Below are 19,656 nucleotides of genomic sequence, written 5' to 3'. Positions count from 1 at the left end.
GTGGAGGAAACCTCTGTAATCACAGACAGAATGTGCAAAAGTAACACAGAGGCGACCCAAGGTTGGGACTGAGCCTGTGAGGAACTAGCTCCATCCAGGTTCTTTTTATTACAAGGTTTATGAGTGTACCGGAGGATGAGATCAGAGCAAATGCTTCAAATGGAGAGCTGAAATGGTGATGGAGGAGAGAGAAAATGCCTCTGTCTAGGCTGGAGATTACCGCGATTCTATTGTTTGGGAACAGATAATCCGTATTTCCCTACAACACAGCCTGTTCAGTCTATACTGGTTTATAGTGTGGCACCATATCCCCTCTAATTTTACCTGTCATTTATTCCCCTCCAGTTTGATGCCTGTAACAGAGCCAGCCTTTCTAATCAGTTTATTGAGCCTGTTGGCATCACCCATATTGATGCCATTGCCCCAGCACACCACCGCACAGAAGATTGTACTTCTATTCTAACCCACAGACTTTATTTTTTGAGAAACTTATTTATTGCTTATTATTTATTATTTGAGAAACTTTATTCTTTGATGGGTGTCAGTGACCTGAACGGGTACAAAGGAATTTAAAACAACACAATCTAAGAAATGGAATAGAGACAAAGGTCTGCACAGGATATTCCCAAAAGAAAGAGGAAACTAACAAAAATAACTTTAAAAAGTTACTAAAATGAAATCAAAAACCGGATACAAAAATAAATCAAATCAATCATCTGGATCTTAGTAGATTTTATCACTCTATTTTCACTTAAATTCTCCAGCAAATTAAACTTAACTTACCTCAGTGGAATTTAAAGCTGTTGCCAAGTGTTAGACCAAGACAGAACAAACATTGTGTGATTTTGGTGTATCTGAACTACACATAAATCCTTCCTCTTTCCTCCTCCTTTCTTGCTTCTCCATCCCTCCACATTCCCTCTCCATTTCTAGATTTTCCACTCCACACCCCGCCTTGTCTTTTTTCTCCCTCTCCTTTCATTATGTCTCCCTCTCTCTTCCTGTCCTAAGTTTTGCTAGGCCAACATACTCTGGAATTGCTTTGGGTCTTTTATTGTGTATCCAGTGTTTTTTTTGGGGGGGAGGTAGTGAAATAATTGGGTGCAAGTGTATCTCAGTACCTTCATAACAACTCTTTGCCATGGTATAGCCTAAGCAATGACAACTGGTGTGAGCAGCAGCCTTTAATGCAGGGTTCTGAACCTGGAGTCCATGGATCCCTCAATTAATGGTTGGGGTCTATGGCATTAAAAAAAGGTTAGGAAACCCCTACTTTAAAGAGTGTCTGACGCACAATTACATTTTATAATACCTCTTGTTAAGCTGCAGGATAAATACAAGAATGGGGTGGGGGGGGGGGAGTCTCATTGAAACCTTTTGAATATTGAAAGACCTAGGTACAGTGGACGTGATGTTTCCTATAGTGGGGGAGTCTAGGTCCAGAGGACACACCCTCAGAATAGAAAGATATCCCTTTGGAACAGAGAAGAGGAGAAATTTCTTTAGCCAGAGGGTGGTGAATCTGCGGAATTCATTGCCATAGATGGTTGTGGAGGCCAAGTCACTGGGTATATTCAAAGTGGAGGTTGATAGGTTCTTCATTAGTAAGAGTGTCAAAGGTTACAGGAAGAAAGCAGAAGAATGGAGTTGAGAGGGATAATAAATCAGCCGTGATGGAATGGTGGAACAGACTCGATGGGATGAATGGCCTAATTCTGCTCCTATGTCTTATGGTATTAAAAATCAAAACCCTTAATCAAAGCTGGTTTGGTTCGGGAAGACTGCAACATTTTACCTACATAACCTTACCTGCAGTATGTTTTCTTCCGACTACCAATATGGCCTAAGATCTAAAATTTTGTGATAATCCATTAAATTGCAGGACTCTTTGGGACTTTGCTAAGTAAATAACCTCAAGATTTGGGGGAGTAGGTTTAGGACGGAGATGAGGGGGAACTGCTTTTCCCAGAGAGTGGTGAATCTGTGGAATTCTCTGCCCAATGAAGCAGTGGAGGCTGCCTCAGTAAATATATTTATGACAAAGTTGGATAGACCTTTGCATCTAGGGGAATTAAGGGTTATGGGGAAAAGGCAGGTAAATGGATCTAGGGTAGGTGGATCTCTGCCCAATGAAGCAGTGGAGGCTATTAAGGGGAATTAAGGGTTTTGGGGAAAAGGCAGGTAGGTGGATTTCTTATATTCTTAAATGAAAATATAAAAAATACTGCAGATGCTGGAAATCTGAAAACAAAATATGCTGGAAGCATGCAGCAGTCAACAGCCTGAACTTTCTGAGTCGGGCTTTGGTGTGCACCTCAAGTTTAAGCCCTGCATCTTCAATTTACTCCCAGTTCCTCACATGATAATTTAACTTCTCAATACGTTTGCCAATAAAATGAATGAATAGAGCATGGGAGCTCACTTACCAGATGTCTTTCCTAATTATTACAGCACAATCGGGGGACCTTTTCCTGCTCTTCTTCCTCAGATCAAACAGATCTGGCTGAACTGCACAACCATCAACTCCTTTGACCTATACTCCTCTTGTGGCAGCATAATCCAGTGTCTTATTAACTTCGCTGGTTGCACTTGCTTAACATTAATTAAAGTAATTTCAACATTCTTTTGGGATGTTTTCCATCTGTTCCTACATGGAGCACTTTACACTTTGACATCGTTTGGGAAGCAGGCAGGGGAATGGGATTAAGGGAGCTAATAGATCAGCCGTGATGGAATGGTGGAGCAGACCCAATGGATCAATCACTCCCCACTATCAAGCAACCTATTCTGATTTCATGCTTCCTATAACCTGTGTGTACAATTACCCTGTACTGACATTCTGAATACAGATTTCAATACAGATCCTCAAGTTAACCAGAATATTCTGCCTCAACGACTACCATCCTGTTGCACTCACATCCATCATCATGAAGTATTTCGAGAGGCTCGTCATGAGGCATATCAAGACCCTGCTGCCCCCCTCACTGGACCCCCTGCAGTTTGCATACCGTCTCAACTGTTCAACAGACGCCATTGCCATCACCCTCCACCTGGCCCTAACCCACCTGGACAAAAAGGACATGTATGTTCAAATGCTATTCATAGACTTCAGTTCAGCATTCAACACAATCATCCCTCAGAAACTGATTGGAAAGCTGAGCCTACTGGGCCTGAAGACCGCCCTCTGCAACTGGATCCTAGACTTCCTGACTGGGAGACCTCAGTCAGTCTGAATCGGGAGCAGCATCTCCAACACCATCACATTGAGCACGGGGGCCGCCAGGGCTGTGTGCTCAGTCCACTGCTGTTCACTCTTCTGACCCACGACTGTGCTGTAACACACAGCTCGAACCACATCATCAAGTTCGCTGATGACACGACTGTGGTGGGTCTCATCAGCAAGAACGACGAGTCAGCTTACAGGGAGGAGGTGCTGCGGCTAACGGACTGGTGCAGAGCCAACAAACCTGTCTCTTAATGTGAACAAAACAAAAGAGATGGTTGTTGACTTCAGGAGGGCACGGAGCAACCACTCCCCACTGAACATCGACGGCTCCTCAGTAGAGATAATTAAGAGCACCAAATTTCTTGGTGTTCACCTGACGGAGAATCTCACCTGGTCCCTCAACACCAGCTCCATAGCTCCAGCAGCGTCTCTACTTTCTGTGAAGGCTGAGGGAAGTCCATCTCCCACCCCCCATCCTCATCACATTCTACAGGGGTTGTATTGAGAGCATCCTGAGCAGCTGCACCACTGCCTGGTTCAGAAATTGCACCATCTCGGATGGCAAGACCCTGCAGCGGATAGTGAGGTCAGCTGAGAAGATCATCGGGGTCTCTTTTCCCGCCATCATGGATATTTACACTACACGCTGCATCCGCAAAGCAAACAGCATTATGAAGGACCCCACGCACCCCTCATACAAACTCCTCTCCCTCCTGCCATCTGGGAAAAGGCACATTCGGGCTTTCCCAACCAGACTATGTAACAGTTTCTTCCCCCAAGCCATCAGACTCATCAATACCCAGAGCCTGGACTGACACCAACTTACTGCCCTCTGCTGTGCCTATTTTCTTGTTTATTATTTATTGTAATGCCTGCACTGTTTTGTGCAGTTTATGCAGTCCTGGGTAGGTCTGTAGTCTAGAGTAGTTTTTTTTCTGTGTTGTCTTTACGTAGTTCAACGTAGTTTTTGTACTGTTTCATGTAGCACAGGGTCCTGAAAAACGTTCTCATTTTTACTGTGTACTGTACCAGAAGTTATGGTCGAAATGACAATAAATGACAATAACTGGACTTACTAGTTCCCAACTCTGATGAGATCCAAACAATGCCTGATATCTATGTTTTTAATCTGTTGCAGCAATTCATGCAGTACCTCTTCAGATTTGAGTTTAATCTGTGGTATACGGAAAGGAATTGTGAATATATGCACACATATCTAATTTATTATTTAAAGCTAATAGTATTGTAGAGCCAATATAGAAAATAAAGGAACTAAAGTAAGCTATTTGGCCTTCCAAGTTCAAGCTTATTGTCCTTCAACCATACATTTGTATTGTGCTCAATGAAACATTGCTTTTCTGGGGTCAAAGGGCAAAACACGGTACATACAGTGACAGAATAATATTAGCACAAGTCCCTGAGTGCATGGTCTGAAGAGTGACAGGTTGACGTAAATTGTGAGGTGCATGTTTATGTAAGACAGTATAATGTTACTGTCAGTATTATAATAAGCAAGCAGTCGCTCATATAACTATGTGAAACAGCAGCAACAGTGACAAGCGACCAGTGTAGGACGAGTTGGGATATGGGCACGGCAAGGAATTTAGACAGGTTGTACCCATGTGCTGGGTTTCTGCAAGGTGTTACCCTCTGATTGAGGAAGTTTCTCCGTGTCTCAATCCTAAATAGCCCAGCCTTTATCCTGAAACAGCAACCCTTGGCCAGGGAAGACCTTAAGACATAGAAGCAGAACTAGACCATTCGGCCTATCGAGTACATCTGCTATTCAATCATGGCTGATTTATTATCCCTCTCAACCCTTTGCTGTCAGTGGACCAAGCACTTTAAATTGAGTAAGTTATAGTGAGATCTAAACTCTAGAGAACTCAGACCTAGTTTACCCAATCATCTCTGTTGTTTTTAGTTGAAAGGACCTAACACTGCAGATGCAATCTCACCAAGGCCCTGTGTTGCTGCAAGAAGATACTTTTGCTCCAATACTCAAATATTCTTATAATAAACTCCAACGTACCATTTACCATTCTTATTCTGCACGCCGGTTTTGAATGAGTTGTGTACACTTTTGAACATCAACATTTCCCAATCTATCACTACGGAAACAATACTCTTCTATTGTGAGCACCAAAGTAGATAACCACATTTTTCCCACATTATTTTCCATATTTCTATTCAGTCACTTGTAAATATCTCCCAAACTTCTTTATACATCCTCCTTTTCCGCACTAGTCCAACTTACAGACCAACTGCCCATAAATGGGATGAATAAAAATAAGCACAATGGTCAGAATGGACAATGTGGGCTGAAGGGTCTGTTTCTGTATACAAGTTCAAAGTAAAATTATTATTGAACTATGTATATGTCAATATATACTACCTTGAGATTCATGTTATTGTAGGCATTTTTTGGGAAATAAAGAATCTATTAGAATTTATGAAAGAACTATAAGTAAAGAAGACAATCAACCAATGTGCAAAAGGAGTCAAATCATGGAACTAGAAAATAAATGATAATACATTGCAGAGTCCTTGAAAGTGACTGTGTAAGGTTGTGGAGTCAGTTCAGCATTGAAGTGAGTGAAGTCATCCACGCTGGTTCAGGAGCCTGATGGTTGAAGGGTAATAGCTGTTCCTGCACGTGAGGCTCCTCTACCTCCATCCTGATGGTAGTAATGAGAGGAGAGCATGGATTGGATGGGGAGGACGGTGTCCTTGATGATAGATGCTGCTTACTTGTTTGTAAATGTACTCAGTAAAGAGGAGGGCTTTGCCTGTGATGGACTGGGTGGTATCCACGGCTTTCAGTAGACTATTCCATTCCTTAGTATTGATGTTTCCATACTGCACCATGACACAAGGAGTCAGGATCCTCTCCACTGTACATCTATAGAAGTCTGTCAAAGTTTTACATGACGTGCCTAATCTACGCAAACTTCTAACAAAGTCGAGCCACCGTTGTGCCTTTGTGACAGCACTTCCATGCTGCTTCCAAGACAGATCCCCTGAAATGTTAACACTGAAGAAATTAAAGTTGCTGACTCTCTCCACTTCTGACTCTATGATCAGCACTGGCTCTTTCCTCCTCCTGAAATGATTCTCTGACTCTATGAATGACATTGTTCACTTGCACATCAACTTTTATAAAATCTATAAACTTGAAAATATGACATTTTGTCCCCTCAGTCAAGTTGCTAATGCAGATTGTAACAGGCCGCAAGCCAAGCATTGATCACTACATACTCCACCAGCCACAGCCTACCTACCCAGGGGTAGGTGTTAATATTGGTATTAGTTTTTATTGTCACATGTACCGAGCTACACTGAAAAACTTTTGTCTGCATGCCCTCCAGACAGACCATTCTATGTGTAGATTAATTGAAGTACAAGAACAAAAACAGAATGCAGAATATAGAGGTGCCACTGCAGGAAAAGAGCAGAGCAGCGAGATGCTTAAAGTGCGCGGAGCACGAGAAGGTAGATTGGGAGATGAAGAGTTCATTTCTTTTAATGTAGAAGAGGCCCATTCAAGAGTCTGGTAGCAGCAGGACAGAAACTGTCCTTGAATCTTGTGGTAACATTCTCATCTTTTTGTGTCATCTGTCTACAGGGTGTGAGGGTCCTTGATTATGTTGTTTGCTTTCCTGAGATAGCAGGAAGTGTAGACAGAGTCAAAGGAGAGAAGGCTGGTTTTTGGCTTAGAATGGGTTGTGCTCACAACACTCCGCAATTTCTTTCAGCCTTGGGAAAAGCTGTTGGGATACCAAGCTGTGGTGCTTTCTGTAGCGCATCTGTAAAACTTGGTGAGGGTCATCCGGTTTAGGTTCTATTTCCTTAGGAAATAGAAGCATTGGTGTGCTTTGATGGCCCTAGAGTTCATGTGGGTTCATAAATAAAGGGGAACGTTCATTAACTAATTTCATGCAGAAGTGAGATCTACAGATTTTTGGATATTGGAGGAATTGAGGAATTTGGGGAAAAGGCAGGAAAGTGATGCTGAGGTATTACATCAGCCATGAACAGTGGGGTGGGCTCAAGAGGGGAAATCGTCTACAGCTGATCCAGTTGCTGATCTCTTCCAACATACACTCAATTGCAACTTCATTAGGTACACCTGTACAGCTACTCATTAATGCAAATATCTAATCAGTCAATCACGAGGTAGTGATTTTATTCACTAAATATTTTCCATATCACGTTGCAGCTCCTCAGTCTTCCAAAACAGCCAGCCTGAGAGGGTTCTGCCTCTTTCCTCATGCTCCATCTACACCTAGGCTCCCACATGGGCTTAGGCTGATGTCCACCATTTGACTTGGCACACTTTAGTGACATTCACTTCTGTGGATTGAGCTAATTTGCAAATGAATGCCTCATATTTTCTGATGTCCACTCAGTGGCCACTTTCATAGTTCATCAATTTTTGCTCATTGATGCAAAAATCAGCCTATCACGTGGCATGCAGACATGGTCAAGAAGTTCATTTGTTGCTCAGATCAAACCTCAGAATAGGGACTTTGATGGTGGAATGATTGTTAGTGTCTGACGGGGTGGTTTGAGTATCTCAGGAACTGCTGATCTCCTGGGATTTTCACACACAACATGCTAAACTTTACAGAGAATCGGAAAACAAAAAATGTCCAATAAGTGGCAATTCTGTGGCTGAAAATGCCTTGTTAATGAGAAAGGTGAGAGGAGAATGGCCAGACTGGTTCAAGATGACAGGAAAGCGACAGTAACTCAAACAACCACAACAGTGGTGTGCAGACGAGCATCCCCGAATGCACAACACTTCGAAGCTTGAAATGGATGGGCTATAGTGGCAGAAGGTCGTGAAGATACAGCACACCTAGTGACCACCTTATTATTTAATATAGTGGCCACTGAGTGTATATTACAGATTATTCTAGCTTTCCTGAAAAAAAAACACACTATCAGTGGTTAAACAATTCCAGAACCCCTAAGAACCAGCCAAATAAATACTGAATTTTTATGAAATGAATATATTATTTCAAAGTGATTGATGGTGGCATGGCAGCATACTGGTTAGCATAACGCTTTAAAGCACCAGTGATCAGGGTTCTTTTTCCACCACTGTCTGTAATTCTCCGTGTGACGGCGTGGGTTTCCTTTGGGTGCTCCGGATTCCTCCCACAATCCAAAGACTCATGGGTTAGGGTTAGATGTACGGGCTATTTTGGCATCGGAAACATGGCATCACTTGTGGGCTGCCGCCAACATATTCATGATGCAAACGATGCACCTCACTGTATGTTTCGATGCTTCAATGCACATGTGACAAATAAAGCTAATCTTTGAATCTCGATTGGAAAAATCATAGCTGTGACTATCTAGACAGCCCATGCTAAGGTCTCTGAATAATAATCCACCTGTTTAGCAAGGGGATAGCTGGAAATCCAGCCGCAGGATGCCCTGTGGGCTTTGATTTATAGTGTAGCCAGGCTTTGCTTAAAGGTGTCATCTGGCTAAGATGCCCACTTGTTTGACCTCCCCTTCAGCTCAGAGAATATGTGCCCATTAAGTTTCCGGAAGTGCGGTCTAATAACTGCTTGATGACAGAATCTGGCTATCAATCGAAGGGCACAACTAACAGGGGAACACTCTCACTAATGAGATTTAAGGACTGGGAACAAAAGGAGGAAAGACTGAAAAAAATGGGTGAATTAGAAGAAATAAATTCATTGTCCATTCAAGTACAGGAAGTGAAATTCAAAGAGGGATAATGTTCAATCAGCAAGAGAGAGAGATAAGCAAAAGACACAACATTCCCATGTTACCATAAGTTATATTCCCATAAAATCAAGCATGTTGCTAATTCTGTAACTAAAACTTGCCAGAAAAATGACAAATTTGATGTTTGTTTCACGTACTGTTTTTATTTAGTTTTTCTATGAGTTTCTGTTGTGATGCATTGATGGAAGGGACCAACAACTGCTTCAAAGTTTATATTGGAACCAAGTGGCGCCGGTAAAAATTGCCAAAACCAACTTCTAAAACATGAAACCATTTTGACCAACAGACACATTTCTATGACAATAAGGCTTAGGCTACTAAAGGGCTACATTTGGTCAATCTTGCTGTGTGCTTTTGAAACATGGACTAAAACACCAGAACTCCAAAGAAACTTAGAAGCAACACAAATGTGGTTTCTTAGAAGAATGTTGAAAATATTATATAGAGATAGGGTAACTAATGAGACAGTACTCCAACGTGCCCATACAAAAAGATCTTTAATGAGAACATTAAATAGGAGGAAACTTAAATTTCTGGGCCATGTCATCAGAAAGGGAGAAATAGAATGCCTTACATTACAAGGCTGAATGCCTGGGAAACGTAGAAGAGAAAGGCAAAGAAGAAAATAGATGGACACTGTGAAAGAACTAACAAATCTAAGTGTGCGAGACATCATTGACTCTGTGTGGGATCGTTCGATGTGGAAAGCCATGATCACCCAAGCATGTAACGTGCAAGGCACATGAAGAAGAAGTTGTGATGCAGGAAACATGGCAGCTAATTTGTATATAGTGAAGAGCTGCAAACAGTAATAGCCCTATCACCCGCTAAGATGTGATATAGGTTGAATGGTCAAGTTAGATCGGGGCACTGAGGTAACATTCAACTGTCACTCAATCTGTCATGGTCACAGATCACTGATCCCCACCAGAAACACCAATGCCCAGTGTAACGAGCCGGTTCATATCTTTTTACTGTTATGCTGCTCTGTATTTGACTTTTGCACCGTTCTCTGCAAGCTGCTTGCTTGGGTTACTGTTGAAGATAAGAGATAGGAGAATGGTGTGCCGTCCAATGGGGATGGCCGGATTAAGGGACAGTTTCACTGGTGATGACACAAAGGTTGGGCTTGGGGCTTTTGTTAAGGGGTAGAAGAGAGAAGAGGTTGTAGGATTTGACCTGGAGCGGGGCCGTGATTTGCCGAAGCCCGGGGTGGGATCGAAGGAGGATCGGCAGTGGGGAAACGGTGAGCTCCAACTTAGGCACGTTAGACTGTTTCATTAAAATGGACCCTTTTCTTTGCTCTTTCTTACTAACCTTTGAGTCAAATTAGGAATTATAAAGCTAAATCTTTTAATTGTATGCAGTGTTCTGTTACTTCCTGTCACTTATTTGTAACAGGGTAACGTCATGCACCATCTACATGAACAGAGGGTTTTGGAGTGGGCTTGTGCCTCAAACTCACAGGCTTGGTGGGGCCGGAGGTAAACGCAGCCGATGGAACCAGACTGTTACAGAAAGTCTACAGAAAGTGGTGGATACAGCCCAGTCCATCATTGAAAAAGCCCTCCCCACCATTGAGATTGAGCTCACTCATAAGGAGAGCTGCCACAAGAACATCTATCATCTAGGGGCTCCGCCACACAGGCCATGCTCTCTTCTCACTACTACCATTGGGCAGGAAGAGTTATTACCCTACAACCTTCAGGCTCCTGAACCAGTGTGGTTAACTTCACTCACTACAACTTTGAATGGATTCTGCAGTCTACAGACTCACTTTCAAGGAGTCTACAACTCATTCTCTCCATATGATGTATGATTTTTAACTTGTACAACTTGTCTCCTTTTGCATTTGTCAATCTGCTTATGTGTAGTGTTTCATAAATCAGATTAGATTTATTTATTTTCTTGTCAATGCCTACAGACAAATGAATCTCAAGGTAGCTAACTTAAAATGCTGGAGACGTACAAAAAAGCTGGATGAACTCAGCAGGTCGGGCAGCATCCGTTGAAAGAAGCAGTCAAAGTTTCAGGTCGAAACCCTTCATCAGGACCAAAGAAGGAGGGGGCAGGGGCCCTATAAAGAAGGTGGGGAGAGAGTGGAAAACCAATCAGAGGAAAGATCAAGGGGTGGGGGAGGGGAAGCAGGGAGGAGATAGGCAGGAGAGGTGAAGAAGGAATCCAAGGGGAAAGCACTATGGATAGTAGAAGAAGACAGAGTCATGAGAGGTGATAGGCAGCTAGAAGAGGAGACAGAGTAGAGGTGGGATGGGGAAGGGAGAGGGAGGGAGTTACCGGAAGTTGGAGAATTCGATGTTCATACCAAGGGGCTAGAGACTACCCAGATGGTATATGAGATCTTGTTCCTCCAACCGGTTTGGCCTCATCATGGCAGTAGAGGAGGCCGTGTATGGACATATCTGATTGGGAATGAGAGGGAGAGTTGAAGTGAGTGGCAACTGAGAGATCCTGTCTGTTGTGGTGGACGAAGGTGCTCGATGAAGGGATAAGTGCCAGGTGGGAGATCTGTGGGGAGGGATGTGTGGACCAGGCAGTCGCGGAGGGAACGATCCCTGCAAGTGCAAGTGCTACACCTGTCCCTACACCTCCTCTCTTACCACCATTCAGGGCCCCAAACTGTCCTTCCAGGTGAGGCAACACTTCACTTGTGAGTCTGTTGAGGTAATCTATTGCATCCGGTGCTCCCGGTGGGGCCTCCTCTACATCGGCGAGACCCGACGCAGATTGGGGGACTGCTTTGTCCAGCACCTACTCTCTGTCCGCCACAACAGACAGGATCTCCCTCACTCACTTCAAGTTTGCTTCACATTCCCTTTCGGATATGTCCATACATGGCCTCCTCTACTGCCATGATGAGGCCAAACTTTGGTTGGAGGAACAACATCTCATATACCATCTGGGTAGTCTCTAGCCCCTTGGTATGAACATCGAATTCTCCAACTTCCGGTAACTCCCTCCCTCTCCCTTCCCCATCCCACCTCTACTCTGTCTCCTCTTCTAGCTGCCTATCACCTCTCATGACTCTGTCTTCTTCTACTACCCATAGTGCTTTCCCCTTAGATTCTTTCTTCAGCTTTCCTGCCTATCCTCTCCCTGCTTCCCCTCCCCCACCCCTTGATCTTTCCTCTGATTGGTTTTCCACCCTCCCCCCACCTTCTTTATAGGGCCCCTGCCCCTTTTTCCTTCAGTCCTGATGAAGGGTCTCGACCCAAAATGTTGACTGCTCATTTCAACGGATGCTGCCCGATCTGCTGAGTTCATCTAGCTTTTTTGTATGTCTTGATTTGACCACGGCATCTGCAGTGCACTCTGTGTTCAAAATGCTGGAGGATCTCAGCAGGTCAGGCAGCATCTATGGCAAGGAATAAAGAATCCATGTTTCGGGCTGAGACCCTCCATCAGGACCGCAAGATGACAGACTGTAAATAAATTTACTTTGGCTTTGACCTCGACAGCTTGTTTCTCTATCTCTGCTCTGCTACTTAAAACTTTCTAACTTTACTGAGTTCTGCTGAAAAGTCAACCACGGATACTGCCTGTCCTGCTGAATATTTTAAGCATTCCCTCTTTGCATAGCAGAGATGGTATTAAAATGCCTTGGGCAGGGTCTTGGCTCGTGGGAACTTCCAGTGGTGCAGCAGCCCTTCAGCTTATCAATGAGTGTGACAGACTAGATTCCACATTCACATGGTCAGCCGAAAATGGAAGCATTTTGCAAAGTGTGCGTGTTACTAACCAGGCATGGCGAGCACCTCAGAAACAAAGGATTGTGAATTGAACTAATGGAGATCTTGTAAGAATGCAGAAAAAGAAGAATTGTGCAATATTAGCTTTTATTTTAAATCCCAGGCTATAACATGTTCAGTTTGGTTAAAGCAGCTCTAAAAGGACATGATACATATGAAGTGATGCTCAGCAAACTTTAATATTTGAGTTTGGGACCAACAGTCTGATTGGTATGTATCAGACTTGTTCCTAAGTTTTTGTATACCCATCGAGCAAAGTCCCAATTGGTGCCATGTGTACACAAATCAAATATTTCTCTCGTGCCTTGAGCTGCTGTAACTAATCCCAGTTCCAGAAGCATACAGGAAGGCAGAGATCACTGCTGCCCAGTAGACCATGAGTTCTCAGTATGGTTTGAGGCCTTGATCTTCAAACATTCTTTTCCCCAGTGCGTCAGTTCATTTAATTTACAGAATTTTAGAAGACATAGATGGAAGCAGGGTCTTTGAACCTTGGAGTCATCACTAGCCACTCAACACCCAACACCACTATTACTAATCCTACACTAATTGCATTTTATTTTTCTCACACTATCATTAATTGCCTCCAGATTCTACTCACTCAACTACACGTTACTGGCAACTCACAGCAGCTAATTAACCCACCAATCCACATATTTTTGGATACAGGTGGAAGCGGGTCTACTAAGTGGGATTCAGGAGTGTGAACTATTTTCATAAGCAGACAAGTCTATTTAATATCAATGTTTCACTGTTTCTTAATTTTCCTCTGATAAATTAGTCGAATGTAAATATTACTCTTGGCAACTTTGTAAATAGTGATGGATGTTTATGGATAATCACAAAGCAGTAATTCCACTACTGAAACAGATAATGTCATAACCACTCAATCACGGCTCGAACAGTAATAATTGCTTTCAGGAGCCCTGAAAGAAGCTGGTGCTTGTAAAAGCTTCATATCTGTTATTTTTGAAACATGTAAAGAGGCTCACAGGATTAGATTAATTTCTATTTCCACTTTTTCAAACTTTAATAAATATGGTAAAATTCACAGTCACTTATGGTGAATGGTTAGTGAGTGGAATAATTCCACTTTAGGTATTTATTTGCATTTGGTGTTATTAGCATCAAACCCCATCTACACTGATCTCATTCTCTCTCTCATGTTCCATTAGACATAGAATAAATAGGAGGCTCTCTGAGGACTACTGGTGAAATACCACTACTCTGATCATTTGGTGGACAGCTTAGTCAGCATGGACAAGTTGGGCTGATGGACTTATACTCCTCTCTGTCTCAATGACTCTTCGATAAGTATCAATCACCCCCACTCCTCTAATACACTAGGGGAAATTTATAGTAGGGAATTAAACTTCCAAACAGCACATCTTTGGCCAATGGAAGGAAACCTGAACACAATCATGGCAGCACATGCAAACTCCACACAGAGAGCACCTGAGATCTTTGGATCTAAGAGGTAGCAGGTCTACCTGCTCTACCACCCTGACATGTAATCTTTGTGAGCTTATGAGTGCTTTAGGCCATGTAATAAATGGAAATAGCCAGTATCTATAATGAGAAATGAATTTATAACTGTTCAATTTTAACATATATACAGTTATATAGACACATATATGGAAATTAATTTATAACTGCTGAATGTTAACACAAATGGTTAACACATGATAATTGTCAGTAAGCATTGTAATCTGTCAGTTTTTAATATATAAAGGCAGAGTTTATGTTGGCTTGCATTATTAACATGTATTAACAATACAAATTTGATCAAATTGTCTTAACTTGTAAAAACAAGTGGGAAATTGTAAACATTAGTTATGTCAAGTAAAAATTCAGTTTTGTGAAAAGGCCGGTTAATAAAGTAATCTTAGTCAAATTTGACCTGAACCCCCATACACTCACAAAATGAACCATAACACAAATCAAAGCAGTGAGAGTGAAGAGGTCCATCTATATTGTACATTTGAGAAGGCTCTACAAATAAGTATAACTATTCTGCTTTTTGCACACAGGCACCAGGAGGTATCTTTAAAAAATTACTAAGGAATTGACAGAATGCACAAAAGAAACAAGTAGAGACCTATATTAGGACATCTCTTGGTGAAAGTATAACTCTGTTTTCACTAGCTTACCACTAACAAATACATGAAGGAATAGTTTTTAATTCAGAGAATATGTATTAAGTAGTTAAGTCCCTCTAGGGGAAATTGATTTCCCCTAGTGTCTGTTATTAAGGACAAGCCCTTTTCTCACTGTTACCATCAGGTAGGAGGTACAGAAGCCTGAAGGCACACACTCAGCGATTCAGGAACAGCTTCTTCCCCTCTGCCATTCGATTCCTAAATGGACATTGAAGCTTTGGACACTACCTCACTTTATTTAATATACAGTATTTCTGTTTTTGCACTTTTTAAAATCTATTCAATATATGTAATTGATTTACTTGTTTATTTATTATTATTATTATTCTCTCTCTCTGCTAGATTATGTATTGCAGCTGCTAAGCTAACAAATTGCGCAACACAGGGTCGGTAATAATAAACCTGACTCTGATTCTGATGCAACACTTACAAAATGCTGAAGTAACTCAGCAGGTCTGGCAGCAACTATGGAAAGGAATAAATAGTTGACATTTCGGGCCAAGACCCTTCATCAATACTCTTCATTGGCTCTGCATTTCCAGCATCTGCAGAGTCTCCTGTGTTCATGAAATTGATTGCACTGGTTTATAAACTATTTGCGTTTACGGAACATTCTTTCAGCAGTATAAACAAGACAATTTCAAGAATAAATTGCACCAAATTTCTTGATTAAATTCCACACCAATTAATTAGTATAGAATTTAATCAAGAAGCAACCAGTAAGCAATTAGTCTACATTTACTGAGCACTTATGTAATTAGTTGGTTTTAAAGCGGCTGTATGCACATCAATCAATATGTAATGATAATTCATCCTTAAACAACTGGCCAGTAAACTATATGTAATGAGTTGGTGTTCGTTTTAAGTAGAAGTAAATAATGTGAGAATACATAATCAGCTAGTTTCCTTATCTGTTAGAGATATCAGGTGTGCAGTATATTATGCTGTCATATTGAGAAGCATGCAACTAATATAATTTTGATGCTATAATTAATATAAATTTCATTGCACCCTGGTGTATTGAAAATAAGCTAATCCAGCTCTGACATGAATTTTGAATAAAATATCCAATAATGTTGAGTACAGTAGGACTGTTGGACTAATGTAATAATCAGAATAGCTAATATACAACTGTCAGAGTTATTCATATAAGACTATAATATAGCCATGAATCAGATTAATATGGAATGGTCCATAATCACTGTAAATGTTAAACAAGTCATAACTAGAATGAATAGAACGATTAGTATAGCGACCGTGAGCTCTTTTTAATTAATGTGACTGTCGGTGTACATAATAAGAAAATTACTTATGACTAGGCAATACATAATAACTTAGTCGGGTCGGTTCGCCGAAGAGGTAACACGTACGACTCGGCTATTTAATGGCTATATTATCCCTGCCCTGTTTCTCTCTTAACTCCCTTCGCCCACTGTGCCAGAGTGTCTCGGTGTACGGGAACGGCTTTCGACTTCCATCGAGATGAACTTACTTTCATGAGGCGCCTTCTGATCCCACGCATTCCACATCTGCACGATGAAGAACGGAGTCCAGCACACGATGTAAGCCAAGACGATGACAAAAGTCATTTTGACGGTCCTGATCTTGGCGCGGGAGATGATTTTTACGCTGCTGACCCGGGACATCACCCTTTCTTTCGAAACTTTGGCCTCCTTGCGGGTCTTGAGTTTAACGTTCTGCCAGATTTTGAAACTGATCAGCGAGTAGCAAATGATTAGCAGGATGACCGGGATGATATAGACGGAGAGGGTGATCCAGGTGATGTACGCCTTGGCTCCCCACGGCTGCACAAAGACACCCCAGCAGTCGTAAGCGCCGGAGTCCATCCTCCTGAGCGAGAAGATGAAGGCTTGGGGAAGGCTGAAGAGAAGGCTGATGGCCCAGGAGAGGATGACAAAGAATCGGTTGGAGTTCTGGTGCAAGGATTTCAAGGGTTGGCAGATGGTCATACAGCGGTCAATGGACATGACGATCAGGAGGTAGGTAGACGCAAACATTCCCACTACCTGTAAGTACTTCACCGCCCTGCAGAGGAAATCGGGCGCGTAGAACCTGAAGGTGATGTCCCAGATGAGTTGAGGGAGCACCTGGAAAATGGCCACCACCAGGTCGGCGATGCTCAGGTGCTTGACGAAGAAGTAGATCCTGGAGGGCTTGTGGCGGCTCGAGTAGATGGCCAGCAGGACTCCGATGTTGCCGCTCAGGGCGAGGATCAGGATAATGGCTAGCACGGCCACCTCGATACGTGCCACCACCTGGTTCCTCACGACGATCTCAGCCGAGCCGTTGCAAGTCACCGTGGCATTGTTGCTCGGCACTGCTGCCCAGCCGCTGGACGTGAAGTTCCACGCCCCTGCATCGAGCTGCTGGCAGGATGCGGCCATCCCCCCTTCTCACCTCCAGGACCACCTAAACATCTATTTCTTCTTTCTCCTAGCCGCTCTTGATTCGCTCGGATCGACCGAACTGGTTGCGAATTCCGTGGCAACTTCCTTCTGCCTCAGTCTCGCGTCCCGGGACACAAGCCTCCGGATTCCCTGTCAGTTTCAACCAACGCACGTCCGGGGAGACTGGAAAACAAAGCACCCCGTTCAAATCCCCAATTCAAAACACTGCAGATGCATCTGGAACAACAAACAAATTGTTGGAAGAACCCAACGGACCAGCCAGGATCTGAGAATGCAAATGGCCAGTGAACTTTTGATAACTAAATGAAGGACCTCAACCGAAAATGTTGACTCCATTTTCCCTCCATAGATACTGTCAGACCCGCTGAGTTCCTCCAGCAGTTTGCGGTTTTTTAAAAAATAATTCTTAGTAATTCTTAATAATTCTTCAACAAAATGAAATCCGTTCCATCCCTCCTTTTAATGGCACGAACTCATTAGTCTTGTAAGTTAACATTTGGTTCTCCCCTTCACCGTTTTTCCAGCAACGAAACTGTGATGTTTTACTGAAAACAGATCCCAGACATTAGGCTCCCACCCTTCATCACCAAATCGCGGTTAGCGCATTTTCCTTCTTTTTAACCTCGAGCCGTTCGAATAATTTAGAACTTGATCACGATTCTCCCGATCTTAAGGATCGAGCAACGCCGATCTGGTTAGAAAAGTCACACTGCAATCGAAAACCTTGCAAAAATGATTAACCCTGCGCTGCATCTTGCAAATAAACGAAACTGGGCGCAGTTGAAGACCTACCTATTTGTGGCGACTGGGGACGGAAAAGGACAGAGCGGGTCTTGAACCCGAGTCGTTAACCCCAGTGAACCGACAGCCGCTGCTGTATATGGAGTATCAGACCGCTAACATCTACACACCGAGAATATCCGACGCTTTTCGTTGATGAGGGGTGGGGTTACTCTTGGTTAGTAAACTGGAAAAAAACGAAAGCTTGCGGAGACTGACTTGTTGAGCTTCCAGCTCCTAAATATATAGCAGCTTTAGGAGATGGATGGGGAGGAGATACGTACGACGGTCCTCCGACAGGGGGAGCCAGTGACAAGGCACAGCCAGTCCACATCATCCGGACCTCGGCTCATCCGGGGAAAGAAACGGGGCAAGGGAAAGAGGGACGGAGAGGGGGGTAGTGGCGGTGGAAATCAGTCCGGAGACAATAGGGGGGGAAGTAGGAAGAGGAGAATCTACCAGGCGGAGGGGAGCAACAGCTATGAGAAGGAGAGAAAGGGCGAGGCGACGGAGAAGAAGTGATTGAAGGAATGAAGAAATAAGCAAGAGAGGAGGAGGGGTCAGACAGACGAGAGGACTCAAGAAGGTAAAGGATGACTGATGGGGACTCCATGGACAGAAGGTCTGTTTTTGTGCTGCATACATAGAAAATAGATTACTACAGTACAGGAAAAGGCCCTTTGGCCCATCATTCTGTGCCTAACACAATGCCAAATTAAACTATTCCCTTCTGCCTGAATAAGATCCACATTCCTTCACACACTAAATATTCCCATGTCCATCTAAAAGCCTGGTGAAAGCCCCTACTGTACCTGCCTCAAACCTGGGAGCTGCTCCCAGGCACCTGTCAAATTCTGTGTAAAAAATGAACCCCCCCCCATGCATCTTCTTTAAACTTTCCCCCTCTCACCTCAATGATATGCTCTCTAGTAAAACATTTGTCATTTTTGCCATGAGAAAATATTCAGACTGTTTACTCTACGTATGCCTCTCTTAATAATATAAATCTATTGCGTTCCCGCTTTGTTTTTAACAGCTGCATGGACCAACCATTCCCCGGGCAGGAAATTTTTACATGGCCTGAAATCTGTGCAGCACTTTAAATGTTTTTGTATGTTGTTATGTGCATATTTAGAATGACAATTGAAAAATCACATACTTTTGACTTGTTAAGTAAAGGGTATAATAAAATAAGGAGCATCAATGCAAATCCTTCAAGTTTTGCAAACTGTTACACTTAGACAGCATCAAGCTGGCGGTTTATGAACAATGAGCTACCGACTTCCATTCTGTGTTTACTGTTACAATTTGCAACAGTGTTATAACATGAAACACTGACAATATAAATATGTCAAAGCTCTCAAATGTTTCCAAGTGAAGGTTCTAGTTTATTTATTATTAATAAAATTTATGGATTATACTCATTAGCATATAATTAATTACAGGGTATTTCACAATTATATTAACATAGATCTCAAAAGTATATTTGCATCATTTCAAAGCTATATTAAGATATAAAAGAAAATTCT

The 19,656-nt window shown here is 42.7% G+C and overlaps 1 protein-coding gene across 1 annotated transcript in view; it reads right to left on the bottom strand.

Annotated features, from left to right (window-relative positions):
* Positions 1-18,189, bottom strand: part of oxtra (oxytocin receptor a) — a 46,269-nt gene extending 28,080 nt beyond the window's left edge. Inside the window, exons 1-2 of the mRNA XM_059944302.1 lie at positions 18,140-18,189; positions 16,411-17,509 (exon numbers count right to left, since the gene is read on the bottom strand). Coding sequence (XP_059800285.1) covers positions 16,411-17,323 — 913 coding nt within the window. The 5' untranslated portion in view covers positions 17,324-17,509; positions 18,140-18,189. The remainder of the gene's footprint in view (positions 1-16,410; positions 17,510-18,139) is intronic.
* Between the last annotated feature and the right edge of the window lie 1,467 nt (positions 18,190-19,656).

The sequence above is a fragment of the Hypanus sabinus genome, chromosome 19 (assembly GCF_030144855.1).
Source record: "Hypanus sabinus isolate sHypSab1 chromosome 19, sHypSab1.hap1, whole genome shotgun sequence".
Classification (NCBI taxonomy): Eukaryota; Metazoa; Chordata; class Chondrichthyes; order Myliobatiformes; family Dasyatidae; genus Hypanus; species Hypanus sabinus.
Note: the sequence above shows the minus strand (reverse complement) of the source record. Positions and strands in the feature narration are given on the sequence as shown.